Source organism: Eubalaena glacialis, chromosome 10 (genome assembly GCF_028564815.1).
Source record: "Eubalaena glacialis isolate mEubGla1 chromosome 10, mEubGla1.1.hap2.+ XY, whole genome shotgun sequence".
Classification (NCBI taxonomy): domain Eukaryota; kingdom Metazoa; phylum Chordata; class Mammalia; order Artiodactyla; family Balaenidae; genus Eubalaena; species Eubalaena glacialis.
In genome coordinates, this window is record NC_083725.1 from 110,124,166 (window position 1) to 110,145,521 (window position 21,356).

A 21,356-nucleotide genomic window follows, 5' to 3' on the forward strand; every position below is an offset into this window, starting at 1 on the left:
CTTTAGCGAGAATTTGAACTCATCCACCACCAGGAACCCCGCAGCAGGGAAAAGTCATGTACACATATGACACGGAGAAAGAGCTTCCTGTGGGCTTATCCCTCCTCACCCATTGGACGGGAAGGTTCTAATGGCAGAGAAACCCAAGACCTGCCCCCAATGGTGGGGCAAGGACTGAATTCACAACCCTAAGCTGATTGACTATCGGATCGCCACACTAAGGAGAAATTGTGCAAACACCCTGATTAAGTCAACCTCAGGCCATTCACTTTGGGGAAGGGCTTCAGCTTTGCTCCAGTTTCATCAGGCAGGACAGTATCCACAAAGCAGAGACACCCTCTAAATGTCCAGAAGAGATGGCTGTGGCCAGAGAGCTGAGATGTCTAAAGGAGGTCGGGAAGACCTCTCCACCGGTGCTCGTGCACCCTGAGACTCTGGTCCACAGAGCACCACAGTCTTGCAGCTGGACACAGGATGTTCACTCTGCTGCTGGCTTTAGGCTAGCTCCTGGCACGTGCCAGTAATTCATAGGGGTTAATACAGGATTTCGGGCTCAGAGAGACGTGGTCCACATCCCGGCTCTGTCACTTACTAGCTGTGTGATGTTGGATGAATCAAATAATTTCTGCTGAGTCTCATATTTTAAAAGTTTGATTTCAGGTGGGATTAATATTATCACCCACTTCATTGGTGTCATGAGAATTAATGAAAGGATGAATGAGGTTGATTTCCATCATCTTCTTTTTGTTTGGCTGACCCACAAGTTTGAAGGCCCCAACTTGGGCCCTGGGGATGAAGAAGTGGCATTGTGTGCGCAGCTGTTTCAACCATGGCACTGATGTGAAGGAACTTCCCCATGACTTTGGAGGTTCCCCAGTGGTTGCAGGGAATGAAGTACCTGCAAAGCTGGTGTCTTTGTGAGTCTTTTCCAAAGACACCCCTCCCCCCCCCCCCCAAGGAGCCACACAAATATTCTCTCTCGTTTCTGTCCTCGGTCAACCCCTTAGAGTAGCAGTTCTGGCGCTAGCAGCCAACTTTCCAGAATGTGCCAAACAGGACAGGCCCAGCAGTGAGGTGATCATAGAACATCAGAGCTGTATCAGGTCATCAGGGACCACCTTGTTTTGCAGAGGTAGGGTTGCCAGATTTAGCAAATAAGATACAGAATGTCTAGTTAAATCTGAATTTCAGATAAAAGACCAAAAACTACTTTTTTTAGTATAAGTAGGCCCCCATATTGCGGGGGCCACATTTCCAAATAAACTTTTTTTCGTTTATCTGAAATTAAAATTTAACTGGGCTTCCTGTATTTTATCTGGCAACCATGAGAGGGGAGCTTGGTGCTGAGAGGGAAAGCAACTTGCCAGGGTCACACAGCAAGCCAGGTCTCACAGCCAGGGCTGTTGGCTCCCAGGCCACTCTCTCCCACCCTCAACACATACAGCTCAGCTTTGCGTTTTTTACTTAAGGTGAATGCTCGCTGGACTGGGGGCTTCAGATTCCTTGTCTGTTACAGAATGGAAGAACCACTAACTAACTCCGGGTTTCCAAGAGGAGAAGCAGAACACCCACGGAGGAGAGCGGGGGTGAGGTTAGGACCTCAGGAGGTCCAGTCCAGGCTTATTTTCAAGTGAGGGCTCTCCAAGTGAGCCAGCCATTTAAGTGCTGTAAGGCTCTTAACTATCAAATGGGCACAATCGGGCCTATTTCCAAAGGGTTACTCTGAGGGTCCACTGAGATGTGCAATTCCGGGAAAGCTGGTTGCTTGTGAACTGTGGAGCACATTCTGTGTCTGTGCTGTCTCTATCATGACCCATAAAGATGCAGGAGGAGGCCTGGTTGTGTACAGCTGAGAGCTGCACCCAAGCTTCCCCACCCCGGCTCCCACGGGGCTTTGGGCTAAATTCCCGGCCTGGCTTACGAATCAGTATCAGTCCCATCCTGATTTACGGGAAATCACACCAGCGATCAATCAGCCTTAATTTGTAACTGGGCAATGTCCTGGGCCAGCCAATAGCTAAGACCGAACACCCGCCCCCCCCCCGCCCCCACCCCCCACCCCCCCCACCCCCCGCCCCGACGCTGTGGGACTACCCACTTAGTCTGCCCTGAAGCTGCCCAGGGACCAGGAGTTTGGAGCAGGTTTGGTGCTGGGGAGGGGGGTGTTGGGAGAAGGAGGTCTCCTCATCCTCGTCTCCTTCTTTTCCTCCCCAGTGCCCTGCCCCCCCCTTTATCTCTGCGGTCTCTGTTTGCTCGCTTCCTCTTAAGACCTCTGCCTCCCCCTCCTTCCCCTCCATCTCCTCCCCCAGGGCTGTCGTGCCCAACCCCCTCTGGACCTCCCCTCCTACCAAGGCCCCTGGCCTCATTGTTTAGCTAAAGCAGGACCCTCTGGATGGAACAGATGGACGGAGACCCGGGCCTGGGGGGAAAGGAAGGGCCAGCCGGTGCCGGGAAAGGGAAGCGGTTTGGGGAAAACAAAACAGGGGGAGGAGCCAGGGAGAAGGTGGCCCCGGCACGGAGGAGGGAGGGGGCGGAATTCGCAGAGAGGGGTTAGGGCCGCGAATGGAATGGGGGCGGGCCCCGGGGTGGGGTGGGGTGGGGCTGGGGGGAGGCCCCCTAGGCCCGAGGCTCGGAGCTGGCACCGAAGACGGTGGCTGGCTCTGCAGGTCTGGACTGACGTCGCCGCCCAGATGGCCTCCAGGCTGACCCCGCTGACCCTCCTGCTGCTGCTGCTGCTGGCTGGGGTGAGTGACCCCTTCGTGAGGTGGGGGGGGGGGGGGCTGAGGATTAACCCTTCAGGCTCCGGAGAATGAGGAGAGCTCCTGTTGGGCTCAGCAAGTGCGATCCTAGCGCCGGAGTTTGTACAGAGCATGGGAAGAGCGGGGATTCAGACCCACGCGGGATCTAATCCTGACTCGCTACGGTACCAGCTGCGGTGGCCTTGAGCCACTTCTCCGAGGCTACCTGTCCTGATTTACGAAGTGGAGAATAAAGCAGAAGGATCAAAGAGGGCAAGGAGATGGGCAGCATTTTGCGATATTAAAAGCAAGGGGTGGGACTTCCCTGGTGGTCCAGCGGTTGGGACTTCGCGCTCCCGGTGCAGGGGGCCCGGGTTCGATCCCTGGTCAGGGAACTAGATCCCGCATGCCACAACGAAGATCCCGCATGCCGCAGCTAAGACCCAGCGCAGCTAAATAAATAAATAAATATTTAAAAAAAAAAAAAAGCAAGGGGTTGCTGAGGAAAGCTGAGTTGCGGGACTGAGGTTGGGCTGCCGAGACCTAGGCTCTCCCCCGTGGTCTGGGAGGTCAGGGATAAGGGATGAGCCCAGGACAAAGGTGGGTGCTTAACTTTGGCGTGTGCATTCAATGTATGTAAGTGAAGTTGACACTGGCAGTGCCCTTTGAGATGTATCAGATGATGTGGTAGTGATCAAGGATCTGGAATCAGAGACCCAAGTTTGACTCCTAGTTTTTCCTTCCGCTTCCCTTGAGACCCTGGGCTAGTTACTTAATTTGTCTCAGCATCAGTTTCTTTTATCAGTGAAATGGGATAATACACGCTTTCTCTGAAGGAATTACTGGTGGTGGCTCCAGGGCAGGCCCCTCTGCCACCAGGCTTTCCCGGGAATAATTCTCTGGTAGCCCACCTTCTCTTCCTGCTTTGAGTGTTTGAAGGGGACTGTGCCTCATAATAAAAGAAAGAAAGAAAGTCTCTTGAACCACAGGATAGAGCCTCCTCAAATCTGATTGGTATCAGCCCCGTGGATCCAGAGAGCTTACAAGGAGGGGAAAGTGAAGGAGATATCCCAAAAGGAGATATTCCCAACAATGTATCCATTCAAGACACCGAGGGCTCTTCCACCCTGCTGAAAACCAACTTGACCATCGTAACAGTCAATACCATCCAGCCCTTCAACCAGTCCACCACTCAACCCATCCAGCCAACTACCCAGGCCACTGCTAAGCCCTTCTGCCCAGCGTCTGTCACCTCCTGCTCTGACTTGGAGAGTCATTCAGCAGAGGCCGTGCTGGGGGAGGCTTTGACAGATTTCTCCCTGAATCTCTACCACACTTTCTCAGTAATAAAGAAGGAGGAGACCAACATTGTCTTTTCCCCGTTCAGCATCGCCAGTCTCCTCACTCAAGTCCTGCTCGGTAAGAACCTGACTGAGTTCTCTCCAGGTTATGTGTTAGATGTTCCCATGAGGGGGGTGCGTATCCAGATACATACACAGCTATCTATGCCTCTGGAAGGAAGCTGGAAAAATGGACTACACTGGGGGTGAGGGAGGGGAATCTTTTTGTTCTGGAACTTTCATTTATTCTTTCATTTAACAATGATGTAATAGGCACTATTGCTTATAAAATCCTATGGACTATACAAGAACATATAAAATAAGGTCCCAGCCACCAATCATGGTTCAAGGTAAGGCCATAAGGAAGATGAACGATAAGAGAGAGATGTAGAGTAGAATCATGATAATGCTGCTTCTTAGCTGTGTGACCTTGGGCAGATCACTTAACTCCTCTGAGCCTGAGTCCTTCTGTGTAAAATGGAAATGGTTGTAGTGACCTAAAAAAAATTAAGCAGATAGCCCAGTGCCTGATGTGGTAAGAGGTCAAAAAATGTTAATTCCTCTGCTTTCCTGAGAGACCACAATCAAGTCCCCTGGGGTAATTACCCTAGGAATGGCACCAACAAAGTGCTACAGCAGTGGAAACAACTGTCACTCCAAGGGGGAATTCCAGGAAGGCTACTAGAGACAATACAGTGAGCACATAAGAACCTTTCTTCTGTAGTCCCAGGATCCTAACATCCCTAGCCTGTACCCACTGGATGCCAGTAGCACCCCACCCCCCCAGTTATGACAACCAAAATGTCTCCACATGTGGCCAAATGTCCCCTGGGAGGCACATTTCAACTGATTGGTTTCAGTTAATTTTTTTATTGCCCGAAAGATATGGCTTGAATCTTTTCTCCATCCTCCAATTATTAACTCTGTGATCTTAAAATGAGTAGATTACTTACTCTCTTAAACCTCAGTTTCCTCATCTGTGTAACGGGGATAGGAACTGTCCTTAAGTAAAAGGGTTATAGTGAAGATTCAATGAGATAATATGGGAGAAGCACTTATGATGCCTGGAATGAAGTAAGTGCTCGATACATTTTATCTATTACTGCACAGAAGATGTGTACAGTAAGTATTCAGTAATGAAAAATGGAAAGGGTATTGAACATGCATCCTCTTTGACGATTTCCTGATGTCTCTTCTTAACCATGATCTAGTGTCCCTGCCTATAGGGCGAACCTTTGTAAACCTGAACCAACTAAATAATAGGTCATGTGGAACAGGCAGCGATTGGACCAGGCTTTGGATGATGAGTGGTATTAAAATTAGGTAGGAAAACGGAGGAAGAAAGTATTCAAAGCCCTAGAAAATCCTGTGATTATTCATAATTCCCCCACCCTTCTCTTTCTGACATGTATTATCTTCCAAAACACTTCTGGCTCTGATGATATGGGATTCCCCCCATTGCAGCCTGGTCCCTCAACCCTGGTCCCCAACGGTGGTTTTCCACTCCTCCTGCAGTTGCCCCTCATCTCTGCTCTTTGTTGTAGGGGCTAGAGGAGAAACCAAGGAAAGCCTGGAGCGACTCCTCTCTTACCCCAAAGACTTTACCTGTGTCCACCAGGCCCTGAAGGCCTCCACGTCCAAAGGCTTTACCACAGTCTCTCAAATCTTCCACAGCCCAGGTGAGTTCCCCGGGGAAGGATGGCAGGTGCTGAGCTGGGTCCTCAGGATTTTGATGGAGACCCAGCACTGGGGAAAGAGAGGACAGAGGGAATGTTAGAACTAGAACAGGGGGATGGAATGCAGAGCTGGTTGGGGCCTCAGAAATATCAGGTGGCTCCTGAGAGCTGGATAGGTCCCCTGGTGAGACCTTGGGCAAGTCATCTGCATTCATCAACTCCATCTAAAGTAAGAATAGCCTTCTGCATTCAGTAATAGAGAGGGCTGGAGAGCTTTAGACATAAAATAGACAAAAAATGCCTGTCAATCTGGGGGTTCCCTGGTGGTCCAGTGGTTAAGACTCTGGTCTTTCACTGCTGTGGGCCCAGGTTCAGTCCCTGGTTGGGGAACTAAGATCCTGCAAGCTGCAAGGCCGAAAAGAAAAGTTTGTTAATCTGGATCAGGGGGTCTTGGGACGCCTATTCTTTGTACTTTCGTGTTATGTGACTTTGTTGTCATTTACGTATATTACATTATTAGGTAGGTAATCAGAGCAATAAGCTTCCAAAATGACCTAATGCAGTTCTTTCAAATTTTGCTCCCCAGAGCCCTAAGGTTCTGCAGAGCTGCTGCAGGAGTCCTGGTGGGAGTGGCGAGTTAGGGAGGCTGAGTGGGAAGTGAGGTGTCACTTCCTGTGAGAGGGAGATGAAGCCAGGTGGGCTTTGAACTCCCACCAGCCTCAACCAGAGCCCTTTTGTATTGTGGGCTTCAGACATGACTATATTTGAAACCTCAGTTCTGCTGAGCTTAAGAATTACAGATTTAGTGTGATTTTCCTCTTTGAATAAGGAAAAAAATTTCCCTGTCTTTTATTTGTTTACTATAAAAGCAATACTTATTCATTGTAGAAAACTGAGAAAATATTGGAATTCCCTGGTGGTCCAGTGGTTAGGACTCTGTGCTTCCACTGCAGGGGGCATGGGTTCGATCCCTGGTCGGGAAACTAAGATCCCGCGTGCCACTCGGTGTGGCCAAAAAAAACAAAACAAAACAAAAAACTGAGAACATATAGGAAAGAAAAAAGAAAGAAAACTCACCTATCACACCATTATCTAAAAAAAAAAAACCCAAAACCCTCTTTTTAGAGATGGGAAAAATATGGCTTAGAGGGATTCAAGAAATGTTGCATTTACTTATTTGCTATAAATCAGATTTATCCTCTGTCTTGCTAGGTTGGTGGAAAATACAGCTGCATTCAATATTATCTATTTAGTCCAGGAAAAATTTCTCTTTCAAACACTTTTTTTCTTTAGTGGACCTGGGCTTTGGAGAGCAAAACCCAGGAAGTCTTGTCACACACCTTCCAGGGAGGCTGAAAAGCAGAGTCTGTTCCCTGTTGAATTAAGGGAAGAAAAGAGGGAAAATACAGGCAAATGGAAGTTAAGATCTCAAAGAGTTACCTTGCCAAGCCGTGGTCCCATGGCAAGTAGAGGCAGTTAAAGCCTAGGATGAGTTCTGCTCTTAGCTCAGGATTTGCCTTCTCTGGGTCTCGCTGAGCACATCTGTAAGAGGAGTGGGCTGGACCCCTGCTCCGACATACTATGTTCATTGGAGCAGGAAGAGTGATGGGAAACAAGCTCCCTCTCCAAGCCTGCTCTTGGAAGGGGAGAGAGTGTTCCGGGATCTCACGCCCCCCTCTCTCAACCTGCTTCCGCTGGCAGACCTGGCTATAAGGGACACCTTTGCGAATGCCTCTCAGAGCCTGTATGGCAACAGCCCCGAAGCTCTGGCAAATGACAGTAAAGTCAACTTGGAGTTCATCAACGCCTGGGTGGCCAAGAAGACCAACCACAAGATCAAGCAACTGCTAGACAGCCTGCCCAGCGACTCCCGTCTTGTCCTCCTCAACGCTATCTACCTGAGTGGTAAGGGGGCCCTGGACCAGGGTGTCTTCCCGTCCTGAGTTCCTCCTTCTCCTCCTGGCTTAAAACCCACTCAACCCCAAGTTCCACGACTGGATCCCATGGTACCTGCCCCACCCCTTGCTAACAGAACCTTTAACTCTGCTTCATCCTCTCCCCACCTGCATTAGAGTGACCCTTCCCCCACTCTTCCCTCTAGCCAAGTGGAAGACAACATTTAACCACAGCAGAACAAATATGAAGGCCTTTTACAGTGGATCCTCTGTGATAAAAGTGCCCATGATGAATAGCAAGAAGTACCCTGTGGCCCATTTCACAGACCCGACTTTGAAGGCCAAGGTAAGTTCTTGGCCCTTCGCTCTCCTGTTTCAGAGACTCTTGCGTATCCTGACTTCTTTCCTGCTGTGGCTCCATCAGTGTGGGGCATAGCCTTACCCTTAATTCATCATTTCTACTGCTTCTGACTCTATTTCCACCCTATCTTTTCTCCTTCTCCCCCTCTCCAGCCTTGGCCGAGGCAGGCATTATATATTTGAGGTTGGAAAGCAGCATTCTAAAATTTCTTCATGCATCTCTACTGCATTGAATGCAAAAAGTGAGTCATGTTCCTATTCTGTGCCTCTGTTTCTCTTTCCAGTCAACCCACCAGTAGGCCCTGCTGGCTTAGTAAGTCCTCTGGGTGTGTACCTGTGTACAGCATGCATCTGTATGTGTACACATGTCTAGGTATATCCATGCGTTCATGTATGTGGTAAGTGCATGTGTGTGCATGTGTTAAATGGCTTAAGTTCCTTAGCAGAAATTGAACAGTAAGATTTCAGTGGATGAGGAGGGAGGGAAGAGAGAACATGGAGCCCAGAAGATTCTAGTTAGTAAACTCTCCCGTGCCCAATGACCAGATATTTCTGCCTTGTTAGGGCAGCAAGACACAGAACCATGAGACAGAAAACAATGGGAGATACCCAGTGACTTGGTACCAGGCTGAGAAATATAGGCTCTGTTCTGGAACATGCCAGGCTTGTTTCCACCTGGGGAGCTTTCCCTAGCTTTTCCCTCTGCCTGGACCCTCTTCACCCAGATTTTCACATAACTTGTTCCTTTAGCTCATCTGGTATCGGCTAAAAGGCCACCTTGGTGGAGAGGCCTTCCCCCTCCTTAAAGTAGCCTCCTCCTCACCCTGTAACATCATCCTGTTTTACTATATCCATGGTACTTAACACTATGTGAATTATGTTGTTTACTTGCTTATTTGATTGCAGTATTATCTATCTCCCTGAGATACTGTCTCTTTCCTTGGGATCAGAGACCTTATCTCTTTTTTTTCCTACTATATCTGAGGGCCTAGAACAATACCACATATAATAAGTGCTCATTATGTTTGCTGAATAAATGAATGAATTCAGTGGAAGAGGCTAAAGGGGGCAACTCCCTCAGTATGAATGGCTAGGAAGACGTCACAGAGGTGGTTACTTTTGACCACTCTTAACCATTCATGCACTTTTCTACCCTTCCGTCCATCCGTCCCTATCCAATGGCTTTGAACATTCCCAACTATTTAACAGAACCAGAATACATGCATAAGGCAGAGAAGAGTGAATATATATGGCCGCTTCAGGGCATCACTCTAACTCAGAGTATATGGGGGAGAATATCAATGTGAGGGTTTTGTTTTGTTTTGTTTTGTTTTTAAATTAATTAATTAATTTATTTATTTTTGGCTGTGTTGGGTTTTCGTCTCGGTGCGAGGGCTTTCTCTAGTTGCGGCAAGCGGGGGCCACTCTTCATCGCGGTGCGCGGGCCTGTCACTATCGCGGCCTCTCTCGTTGCGGAGCACAGGCTCCAGATGCACAGGCTCAGTAGTTGTGGCTCACGGGCCTAGTTGCTCCGCGGCATGTGGGATCTTCCCAGACCAGGGCTCGAACCCGTGTCCCCTGCATTGGCAGGCAGATTCTCAACCACTGCGCCACCAGGGAAGCCCCAATGTGAGGGGTTTTTAATGGCAAAGAAGGAGTTTTATGCAAAAAAAACCCACTCTTAACAGTTTCGTGGGTTTTAAACAAATACTTGATTTAATATATTGATGTTATAAATTCAAAATCAAAGTTTTACTTAAGCCTTTAAATTTTTAGCTGAATTTGCTACATTATTAATCATATTTATATAAAACACTAACTTTCATTTGTTCTTCAATTAAGCCATTTTGAACAGATTAAACTCCTTTAAACCATTTGTTTCATTTACAAATATGGTTACTATTCCCCTAAGCATTTTGAGCTTATGTATATACTTTATAAACACTTCATACATTTGATATACTTGGTTTTCTCTTTTAGCATGTCAGATACCTGACAGAACAGAATTACAGCCCTGCTTGGCCATATCTTGCTAGCACCTGAAGCCCACTTGTGAATTGAAAATTCAATCTGAAGAGTAAATCAACTTTCAGTCAACATCTCAACATCATTCTCAAACCAAATGAAATCATCCCACACCTTTTTGTTCAAAAGCATAAAACTAGCATGTCTGATTCTCTTAAAAATTATAAACGCTATTTTAAATAACAAACACAGATTGCTCTGAACTTATCACCGGTTGTTAATACTACAGAGTTGGCTTATTTTGTTATTCCCATACTTCATTCTGAATTTTCCTAGGATTTAAAGAGTATTTACCCAATGAAGGGGGTTAGGTTTACCAACTCAGGTATGCTGAGGTTGTTGGCTTGAAAATTCAAGACCACAGTGTGGTAATTTTTTGGTCACAGAGGCAAGGTCTGTACACAGGACATGAAGGGTGTGTACTGCCAGATGAGTGTACCCTATCTAGAGCCTCTGTCAACAGGGATCCCCATGTCCATGCTCTTCAGGTGATAAATCAGTGTACAACCTGCTTCTTCTGGACCATTTTTTCAATTCCAACAATTGATTGTTTTCAGTTAATTTCTTCATTGCCCAAGTGAATTCTGCATTCTAGATTATTCTTGTCCATCTCTCAACCTCAACCATAATGCCATTTCAGTAATATTCTCTTATATCCTATTAGTTTCTCAGTCCTGGCACTATTGACATTTTGGGTTCGATGATTCTTCATTGTAAGATGCTGTCCCTGACATTGTAGGATTTAGCAGCCTCCCTGGCTTCTACCCACTAGATGCCAGTAGCACTTGAGCTCCTGTTTCTGCCAGCTCCAAACATTGCCAGATGTCCACTGGGGGCAAATTTGCTCTGAGTTGAGAACACCCCTGTATTGGACTTGTGGGTCCTGCATTTCTCTCATACTTTTATCTGGCCACCAGTTGTAAGTCCTTCTAGTGACAAACTAACTGAAAAGGTAGGCTAGGATCAGCTTGTACACAATCTTGAATGCCAGACCAAGAGTTTATACTTAATCTCGTAGGCAGTGAAAAGCCATCAAAAGTCTTTAAAAGGACGAACCTGATGACTGTGGTGGTGCATTATGTACGTCATATACTTTCTGCACAACATACTTGAAAGGAACTGGGCTCAGAGAGATCAGATTGCTTGCCTGTAGTGCATAGTTAATCAGCAGTAGAGTCAGGACGTGATCCTCAGCCTGTGTGATCAGAACTCGTGCTCATTCCTCTGCCTCTCACAAGCACAGGGATAGACCAGCACTGTTCACCCAGCTGGCATCCTCATCTCATGGCAAAGCCTGGGAGCCTAGCTCTGGCTGCTGCTTGTTGAAATAGTACAGACTGTAGCAGCGGACTGAAAACCAGCCTCGGGACACAGAGGGTAGGAGCCAGGAGAGAGCTGGGGTAGGAAGACTGACAATGTGCATGTCTTACTCTCCAGGTGGCCCGTCTGCAGCTGTCCCACAACCTGAGCTTTGTGATCCTGGTGCCCCAGACCTTGAAACACCGTCTCGAAGACTTGGAGCAGGCTCTCAGCCCCCCTGTCTTCAAGGCCGTCATGAGGAAGCTGGAGTCGGCCAAGTTCCATCCTACTCACCTGATGATGCCTCGCATCAAAGTAAAGAGCAACCAGGACATGCTGGGTGAGCCCTGGCAGGACTGATCCTAGGCCATCAGAGGAGAAGAGGTTGTGATGGTGGGCTGGGGGTGGAGGGCGGGCCTTGAAATTCCGTTAACCCTCTCATCCGTAATCTCAGGTTGCCGCTCAATCCCCTGATTATCCCACTGGATCGTGGAGGAAGCTGAGACTCAGAAAGTTTGCATGACTTACTCAAGGTCCCTTAAGCTGGTTAGAAGTGAGCCGGAACCCCAATATAGGTCTGCAGCCCTCCCAACTGTTTCCACTGCTGTCCCTTGTGACACAGACACTGGGAACAGGTCACTGAGGTGGGAGTGGATGCTTCTCTCTCAGAGACATGTCATAAAACTCAGCCACCCCACGGCATATGCAAGAAGCTCTCTACATAAAAGGCTGTGGAGGCTTCTGGGTTTAGGGGAGTCAACAGATACTCCGTTTCCTAACCTTAGGCCTCACTTCCTGATCTTTGATGTCATGTCCAAATATATCACTTCATTTTCTGTTATAGAACTTGACTTCCTAATAGATGAACTTGTTTCCTAGTATATGACATCACACCCTTGTATGTGACCTCATTTGAGAACATATGTCCTCTTTCCGATACATTACCTCACTTCCAAGGTCCTTGTTGATAAGGAAGCAATGGCATCACTTTTCAGGGTTTTGGGGGGTTGGGGGCAAGGCTTCTCACCACTTGAGAGAAAGTGGTGGCTGGAGTGAAGATGGGCCCACTGTTAGAGGATCCCATGAACTGGACCAGAAGGCACATTATAATGTGATTATAATTTGATAAACAAGGAGGAGGAGGAGAAAGAGGGTATTGGAACTTGGGACAAACCCAGAAAATTCAGGACAAACCTCTCCAACAGCTGAGGGTTTTGTGCTGGTTTTTTTTTTTAATTGCAGTATTTTAAAAAATATTTTAAATTATTATTTTTTAATTTAACTTTTAAAATTTTTATACAATTTTATTTTTTATTTTTTGGCTGCGTTGCGTCTTCGTTGCTGCACACAGGCTTTCTTTGGTTGCAGCGAGTGGGGGGCTACTCTTCATTGCGGCGTGCGGGCTTCTCATTGCAGTGGCTCCTCTTGTTGCGGAGCATGGGCTCTAGACGCGCAGACTCAGTAGTTGCAGCACGTGGGCCCCAGAGTGCTTGGGCTTCAGTAGTTGTGGCGTGTGGTCTCAGTAATTGTGGCGCACGGGCTTAGTTGCTCTGCGGCATGTGGGATCTTCCCGGACCAGGGCTCGAACCTATGTCCCCTGCATTGGCAGGTGGATTCTTAACCACTGCGCCACCAAGGAAGTCCCTTTTATACAATTTTTAAAGGTTACTTTCCATTTACAGTTACTACGAAACATTAGCTATAGTCCCTGTGTAGTACAATCGTGCTGGTCTTTGACTCATTGTTTTTCTCTGGTTATGCCCTAGAATTCTTTGACTTTACCTACGACATCAACCTGTGCGGGCTGACAGAGGACCCGGATCTGCAGCTTTCTGCGATGCAGCACCAGTCCATACTGGAGCTGACGGAGAGTGGGGTGGAGGCGGCTGCAGCCTCGGCTGTCTCTGTGGCCCGCAGTTTGCTGGTCTTTGAAGTGCAGCAGCCCTTCCTCTTTGTGCTCTGGGACCAGCAGCACAAGTTCCCGGTCTTCATGGGGCGGATATATGACCCCAGCACCTGAGACCTGCAGGAGGCCGACCAGGGCAAGCCCGACTCCTCTGGCCTTAGCTCTTCTAGTTGCAGCCCTGCTGCTGCCTGCCTGGACTTGTCCCCTGCTGCCTCCCACCTCAGGTCTGCCCTCCACCTGAAGGGCTCCCGTGGGGTCTGGTGAGGGGACCTGCTTCTATCATCCCTTCCCTGTGACTCTCCAAAGCACTTTTTGCAGCTTTCTCTGGTACAGATACAGCAGACTCTACAAATAAAACCTGGCAGACCATGACTTCCTCTCTCATTTGCCTTTCAATTTTAGAGGACTAGGGCTTCCGAGGCCCCTATATCGGCTAGCTATTGCTGTAACAAGTCACTCCAAACTTAGTGGCTTAAAATAGCAACTATTTATTATTTCACATAAGTCTGGGGGTTAGGGCTGAGTGGTCTTGCTGATCTGGGATGGACCTGGCTGACCTTCCCTGGGCTCGCTCATACATCTGTAATAGTTGGTGGGTTGGTTGGGGATGACTGATCTACGATGGCCTCAGCTGGAACACCTTGGCTGTCCTCTGCATGTCTCCGGCATCCTTCCAGCAGTGCTAGCTTGCAGTGGCAGAGTTCCAAGTGAGGAGTCAAAGATAGGCAGTCTTTTTCACAGCCTGCACCTCTGCTTGCATCACGTTTACCATTGTCCCATCAGCCAAAACAAGCCACATGGCCAGACCAAGAGTTAGAGTGGAAAGGCACTACAAAGTGGCAGGGCAGAGTCATTAACTGGGGGCTTTTCATGCAATCCATTTATCACAGCCCCTATCTCGCTTATTTGTTTGCAACGACTGTGACAACAGTAATAACAGTAGCTAACATTGTTGGGAACTTAACACAGGCTGTCTGCTGAGAGCTTTGCAGACATTTAATCCTCACAACAACTTTATATGGTAAACTCTAAACTCGGAAAGGCTGTCTTGCTCAAAGTCCTGCAGTTAGATGGCAAAACTGGGATTTGAAAGCACATCCTTATGACTCTGAGCTCAAACCCACTCTCTTCTATGTCTCTGCCCTTCTATCTTCAAGTCCTGCCTTTTCTTCATATTTTATTTGTTCAACCAACTGATTGAGTACCTAGCATGTGTCTGGCATTATGCTAAGCACAGGGGATATAAAGATGACTTAAACCTAATGCCTGCCTTTAAAACCTATCGCTTGGCACTTCCTTGGTGGTCCAGTGGGTAAGACTCCATGCTCCCAATGCAGGGGGCCCAGGTTCGATCCCTGGTCGGGGAACTAGATCCCACATGCATGCCGCAACTAAGAGCCCACATGCTGCAACTAAGAGCCTGCCTGCTGCAACTAAAGAGCCCACATGCCGCAATGAAGATCCCGTGTGCTGCAACTAAGACCTGACACAGGCAAAATAAATAAATTTTAAAAAATAAAAAGCAAAACCTATAGCTTGATGGGGGAGACAGATAGGAAGATAGATTTTTAACACAGAGCATTTTTTTTAGTCTCTGAAGATATTTCTTAATAAGTTTTCCTGGGGGACTTCCCCAGTGGTCCAGTGGTTAAGACTCCGCACTTCCACTGCAGGGGATGCGGGTTCGATCCCTGGTCAGGGAACTAAGATCCCACATGCCACACAGCGTGGCCAAAAAAAAAGAAAAGTTTTCCTCATTTCCAGCTTCTACTCCGAGACTCACTGATGCTCCAGCTCTTAGCCCTTCTATTTCCCTCTTTCCCGTCTTCTTCCTTCTCATCCTGTCTTTTTGTCTCAATCTCCTGTCTCTATTCCTTTCTTTGCCTCCATTTCCCCCCCACCGCCCTGGCCACTACATCTCTCTCCTCTCCCATCCTTCCCCTCTCCTTGTTACAATGTTGTCAACCCAAACATGCTGACTGATTTCTGGCTTTAACCCTTCAGCTGCAGGTCTGGTCATCCTTGCCCCCTGCCCCTTACCCCCCGCTTGCCCCCTCACCTCCCAGCTCTCTCACACACTCAGACATTCAGGTTCCCAAGCACAAACAGCCCAGAGGTATGACTACTTTCCCAGGACGACACGTGGGGATTCAGCTGTCAGTCCACAGACATTTATCAGGTATCTGATTTAATTTTCTAATAGTGTCTCAATTTAGGTCAAAGTAGTCCTGCCTGAAATGTTTCTATGGGGGGAGTGTCTTCCTTAAGGCCATCAGAGCCATTAGGATATATGCTTACATCACTGCAGCTCTCACCATAGGGACTTCTATAGAATCTGGCTTCTCTGTACCCCTCTCACACACCCTGGTGATAAGGAGAAGCAGGCATGGGAGGGCAGTGCAGTAACTGACCTAGCTGGATACTGCAGCCACACTTGCAGCTCTCTGCCCTTTGGGCTGGTTTCCTTCTCTATGGCCTGGGAGGGGTGCCAAGATCAGGGCTGAAGTGCACGATCGGTGGTGACCCAAGCTTCCTTTTTTTTTTTTTTTTTTTGGCCACGCCGCACAGCATGTGGAATCTTAGTTCCCCGACCAGGGATCGAACCCATGCCCCTGCGTTGGAAGCGCAGAGTCTTAACCACTGGACAGCCAGGGAAGTCAAGACCCAAGCTTCCTGTGTGCTCTTTCTAGTTTATGCATGTTCTGGTTGAGGTCAGGGGTTTCTGAGAGGGGAAGAAAGAAGACATGAAGGGGGCTCATGGCTTATCCCCTGCCCTGTCGTTCATCTACTCCTGCTTGCTTCCCGATCTTCAGACTGTGCTTCAGGACCTGGCTCCCCGTGTGGACTGTTTCTGGGGCAAAACCTTAGAATGGCAGGTCCCCAGCCAGAGGCCTTCCCTGCAGCTTAGTCTCCCAGCCAAGGCTGAGAGCCAAATAAGAATCACCCAAACTTGATTTGTAGTTTGGTGGACATGGAGAGACCGCTCACATCAGGCTTGATTTGCAGAGTGATCTCTGTATGTCCTTCCCTTCTCAGTCAATTTCTCAGGCTGCTGGAGAGATGCCAAATTCCTGTCTGGGGGGCTGGACTTACACTGAGCCCTATGTGAGGAACTGTTGAAAGCAGTCACCTCTCAAATTTAGGAAGATTCCCCCCTCCTTGGGGGAGATCCTGAAGTGATAAAGATGGTGCTCAGTGTCAACCCAAAATTTGAAGGAGAGTGTGATCCTGACCCATGGGCATAGAGCTTTACAAATTTTTTAACCCTCCCGACCATGCTGAGAGCCAGGTATTATTCCTGTTTGTGAGATAAGGAAGCAGAAACTCAGAAAGATTAGTAACTATCCAGATATCACGCATCTATAAACTGATCCCACATTGTCTGAATTCGAATGTACGAGGTGGCTTATTGGGCCAGGTTTATTTCCTTTCTACTCAAACTAGACTATAAATCAGATTTAGGACTTCCCTGGTGGTGCAGTGGTTAAGAATCCGCCTGCCAACACAGGAGACACGGGTTCGAGCCCTGGTCCTGGAAGATCCCACATGCCAGGGAGCAACTCAGCCCGTGCACCACAACTACTGAGCCTGCGCTGTAGAGCCCGTGAGGCACAACTACTGAAGCCCATGCGCCTAGAGCCCGTGCTCCCCAACAAGAGAAGCCACCACAATGAGAAGCCCGCGCACCACAACAAAGAGTAGCCCCTGCTCACTGTAACTAGAGAAAGCCCGTGTGCAGCAACGAAGACCCAATGCAGCCAAAAATAAATAAGTAAAATAAATAAATTTTAAAAAAAAAGAAAAAAAAAGAATCGCCTGCCAATGCACAAGACATGGGTTTGATCCCTGGTCCCGGAAGATCCCACATGCCATGGAGCAACTAAGCCCGTGTGCCACAACTACTGAAGCCTACGTGCCCTAGAGCCTGCATGCCGCAACTACTGAGCCCGCGCCTAGAGCCCGTGCTCCGCAACAAGAGAAGTCACCGCAATGAGAAGCCCGCGCACCGCAACCAAGAGTAGCCCCCGCTCACCGCAGCTAGAGAAAGCCCACGTGCAGCAACGAAGACCCAATGCAGCAAAAAATAAATAAAATTAAAAATGATAATAATAAATCAGATCTGTGTTTTTTATGCCCTGTACCATGTGCCCCACCACGCCTATCAAAGTGCCTTACATTAAAAAAAAAAAAAAATCTATTGAGTGAATGAATGATTGAATGAATGAATCACCACATCCAGGTAGGAGGAAAGAGGAGATTCCTTTATATCTGGAAAGAGTAGAAAGTCTGAGAGTGAAGGGAATTTAAATATTTTCTGTTCTGAGGCTTCTCTTGTAAGAGGGCACATGTCCCTTTTAGGGGGTTAGTTTGTTTAAAACGATAAACATTTATTTAGCTCATGAGTCACTGAGTCTGTGAGGGCCTGGCAGGTTTAGGGTGGCCTTGACTATGTGTCTGCTGCAGTCAGCTGGGGGGTTAGCTGGAAGGTCTGATGAGATTTGGCTTTGGGTTTGTACAGGCTCTTCCATATGGCTGGGACCTTGGCTGAAATGAATCAGCTCACCGGCTCTGCTCCATTTGGTCTCTCATTTTCCAGGAGGCTAGTCTGGTCTTATTCAAATGGAGGTTGCAGGGGTCTAAGAAAGTGGACAGAAACACACAAGGCCTCTTGAGTCTGAAGCTAGGAAGTAATATAACATCACTTCTGCCTCATTCTATTGACCAAAACAAATCATCAGGCCAGCTTAGATTCAGAGCATCAGGGAAATGTGTCCACTTTTTTTTTTTTTTTTTTTTTTGGCTGTACCGCGCAGCTTGCAGGATTTTAGTTCCCTGACCAGGGATTGAACCCAGGCCCTCAGCAGTGAAAGCACAGAGTCCTAACCACTGGACCGCCAGGGAATTCCAGAAACGTGTCCACTTTTAAAGAAAAGACCTGCAGAGTCATTTTGCAAAAGACATGCCTATAAGGTAGCATGAATAACTGTGGCCATTTTTCTAATCTACCATAGTGGTCTTACGTATATGTAGAGAAAGTCAGCAACTTTCCCCAACAGCTTGCTACTCTGAGATTTCCCTTAAAGAATCAAGAGCTATTTGTCTGTATCATTATAATATTAGAAACAACTTATTACATGAAATGTCATGTTGCCTGCATGTAATTTTACCCTTCCTTTTCTGCTATCTCTGTGACTGGCATGCTTAACAACCCCCAGCCCCGCCACCCACAGGCGTCACTTTTGAGGAAGACAGAGGGCCATACACTCATAAACACACACATCTAAGACGCCCACCTCCTCGTCCTGCCCTGAAGTCCCGCTCTGGGATAGGCAAAATTCCAGTGATCTGCTTCCCATCCCCAATGACACAATCCTCCACTGGTGGATTTAGTGGAGGGTGTTCAGAGAAAGAATCTTGAAGTGTGATTAGGGTTGCATTGCAGTTAGCCCTTGCTGCCACATGGTGTCACTGTTGAAACTTTGTCCTGTGTAGCCTCTTGGACACATAATCTGTTCCAGATTCTTAAACAGATACGGCGGGGATTTAAACTTTGATTCCAGAGTTAACAGTTTACACTCATTCAGCCACTGTTTTCAAAAGTTCAATAGCTTTAGGTTCTACCTGGATTCCAGAAGACTTCCCGACCTGAGCCACATGCTGTGTCAGAATCCACCTGGTCCCTAAAAACCCTTAGGGCTGGGATTAAGAATAACAGTAAAAACTACCTAATATGCATTACACATTTACCAAGCTGAGAAATTTTCATGGGTTACATAATTTCATTTAAGAGGAGATCACACCTTATGAAAAAGATATGTTACTGAAGATGCTGGATAATTCAAGACTCACATAATTGACACTGTATTTCCCAGAAGAATAATTGTAAAAAGTAGGGAAAGGAATCTTCAACTACTGTAGAATATTTTTACCTTTGTGCTACTTTTTATTTACTTAACACTAAAAGTCTCACGTTTCACAGAGTAGGCACTCCTAAACTAACTTCTTGGCATGTTATGACAGTTACTTGGGCTTTTTCATAATGTTTTATCATATCTAAATTCCATTACAAAGTTATTGATTTTGGAGAGTGTTTTTTGGCACTAATGCCACCACTTAATGAACTCTAAGATAACATCATTCTAGGATACAGAAAATATTTTAAATGATAATGTTGAATATTAGAATAATAGCACACTAGTCATTAAGGTCACTATCAGAAGTTATGACGCACGTAAACAGTTTGATTCACAATAGAAATACTGATGGTGGTTATTTACTTTCGCCAGCCCAAGTGATGCTGTCATGGGGTAATAGTTGTAAACAGCCTACAAATCACTTGACACACCAATTTTGAAATCATGCAAACTTGATGACTTTTTTTTTAATTTAGAGGGATTTGCAGTTTTTCAAATTTGCATAATTCAAACTTACATAATATATGATAGCACCATGCCAGTATTATCCCCTTTTTGTCAATGGACAATGAAGCCTTAGAGAGCAATTAATCTACTCCTTCAAGGTCTCATAGCTGATGAATAGTGGAGTTGGGAGTAGACCCTAGTGCTTAGCAACCTAGATTCCATTTTTCTCAAGGAAATTTTACTTTAGAGACCTTACTGTTATTCTCTGTCCTAAGCCTTGGTTGAAATTATACTCACTCATTCCCCAAATCTCTCCACAATCTTGACTCTTAAGAAGAAATGTTGGGGAAATGTGAATTCCGCTTACCCCAGAAAAGCCCTTAAGCAAATTAGGACACCTCTTCCATCCTGACCTGCTTTGGCTACCCGGGACCTCAGGAAGGGGCATGGTCATATCTGTTATTTCCTCCCTCAGGACACGGGCTGCCTACCAGTCAAGTGACTTCTTCAAACTGAAAGTCCCCTTCAAGTGACCCCAACAAAAATCTAGCATTTTATGTATTCCTCTCATTGCATATTTAACCATGTCTTGACTAGCAACTTAGCACACATGCACACCCATATGGGTACGTGTAAGTACACACAAACATACATACGTGCACATGCATGCATACACTGATACCAGAGTCACAAATATACACATATACTTGCATTCACACCCACGTAGAAAAGCACACGCACACCAGCCGCTGGAAGTCTGTGCCAGAGTTTCAGGGCAAACTTTACACCCAGCCCCAGCCCCGAGCCCTGAGGAGGGCCTCCCAAGCAGGAGGAGCAGGGAACACTCCCCCAAGGGAAGAATCTCAGAGCCAGTCGGCACTAATTACAAGCCATGGAATACGCTCCCTCATCCATCATCCCCGAGTGACAGTCTGGCCGCCCAGCCCCCTCCCCCATTCCATTCCATTTCTCCTTGAGTGACCGGGGAGATTGGCTCTACAGAGTTAAGGGCACACTCTGGCTCAGCTGTTGGCCTTCTGTCCTTCCCTCTCCACACTCCAAGGGCTCTTGTGAAGCTCCCCACTCCTCTCCCTCGCTTAAGCCCCTTTCACTTGGGCTTTTATCATGTGCCCCACCCTGGGCTTCATTTTCAGTATTTCACTGAAACTTAGCAATAATCCTGTGACTTGGTATTGTTTTGCCAGATTTGCAAATGAAGAAAAGCAGCCTCTCAGAAATGATTTGCTCAGGGTCACCCAGCTGGGAAGGCTAGCAATGCTATTCAAACCAGATTCTGCTATTTGCACAGGATCCCAATGCATCTCCTACCCCACCCCATCTCCATGTGGGTGACTCCCCAGTTCACCGTCTCAGGTTTGAAGATCCTGCTTATTGCTGAGCGTTTCCTCTTGGAAACCCCACTAGCACTTCTTCCTCGTCTTCTGTCCTAAATCAACTAAAGAGCCAGAGTCTGAAGGAGTCCCACAGTGGGAGACCAAATACCAGTCCCACGGGGCCAAGGGTCAGGGGCTGAGCAGAAAATGCATGGCAATAGCCAGGTGGGTGAGATGGGCGAGCAAGGTTCTGGAGGATGGCCTCACCGTGGACGCAAGGTACCTGACCGGTGGCCAGCTCCAGGGTACAGCGTCAGAGCCAACTCCCCTTCTGCTGCCACAGCCAGACTGTCAGCTCTGTATCCCCAACCCCTGCTCATCGAGCTGTGCTTCATGGGGACGGGGTATCCTGGAGGTGCCT

General features: G+C 47.5%; 1 protein-coding gene across 1 annotated transcript; it reads left to right on the forward strand.

Annotated features, from left to right (window-relative positions):
- The first annotated feature begins 2,069 nt into the window (after window positions 1-2,069).
- On the forward strand, window positions 2,070-13,611 carry SERPING1 (serpin family G member 1). Its single transcript, XM_061201773.1, has 8 exons — window positions 2,070-2,142; window positions 2,667-2,744; window positions 3,728-4,157; window positions 5,623-5,757; window positions 7,456-7,659; window positions 7,856-7,995; window positions 11,472-11,673; window positions 13,100-13,611. The coding sequence occupies exons 2-8, from the start codon at window positions 2,691-2,693 to the stop codon at window positions 13,351-13,353; spliced, it is 1,419 nt and encodes a 472-aa protein (XP_061057756.1). The 5' UTR covers window positions 2,070-2,142; window positions 2,667-2,690; the 3' UTR covers window positions 13,354-13,611.
- The last annotated feature ends 7,745 nt before the right edge of the window (window positions 13,612-21,356 follow it).

Excerpts from the sequence above, each read along its gene's own strand:
- SERPING1 (XM_061201773.1), top strand. The coding sequence starts at position 2,691 with ATGGCCTCCAGGCTGACCCCGCTGACCCTCCTGCTGCTGCTGCTGCTG. Across the intron at positions 7,660-7,855 it reads CAACGCTATCTACCTGAGTG|CCAAGTGGAAGACAACATTT; the intron begins GTAAGGGGGCCC and ends TCTTCCCTCTAG. Across the intron at positions 7,996-11,471 it reads ACCCGACTTTGAAGGCCAAG|GTGGCCCGTCTGCAGCTGTC; the intron begins GTAAGTTCTTGG and ends CTTACTCTCCAG.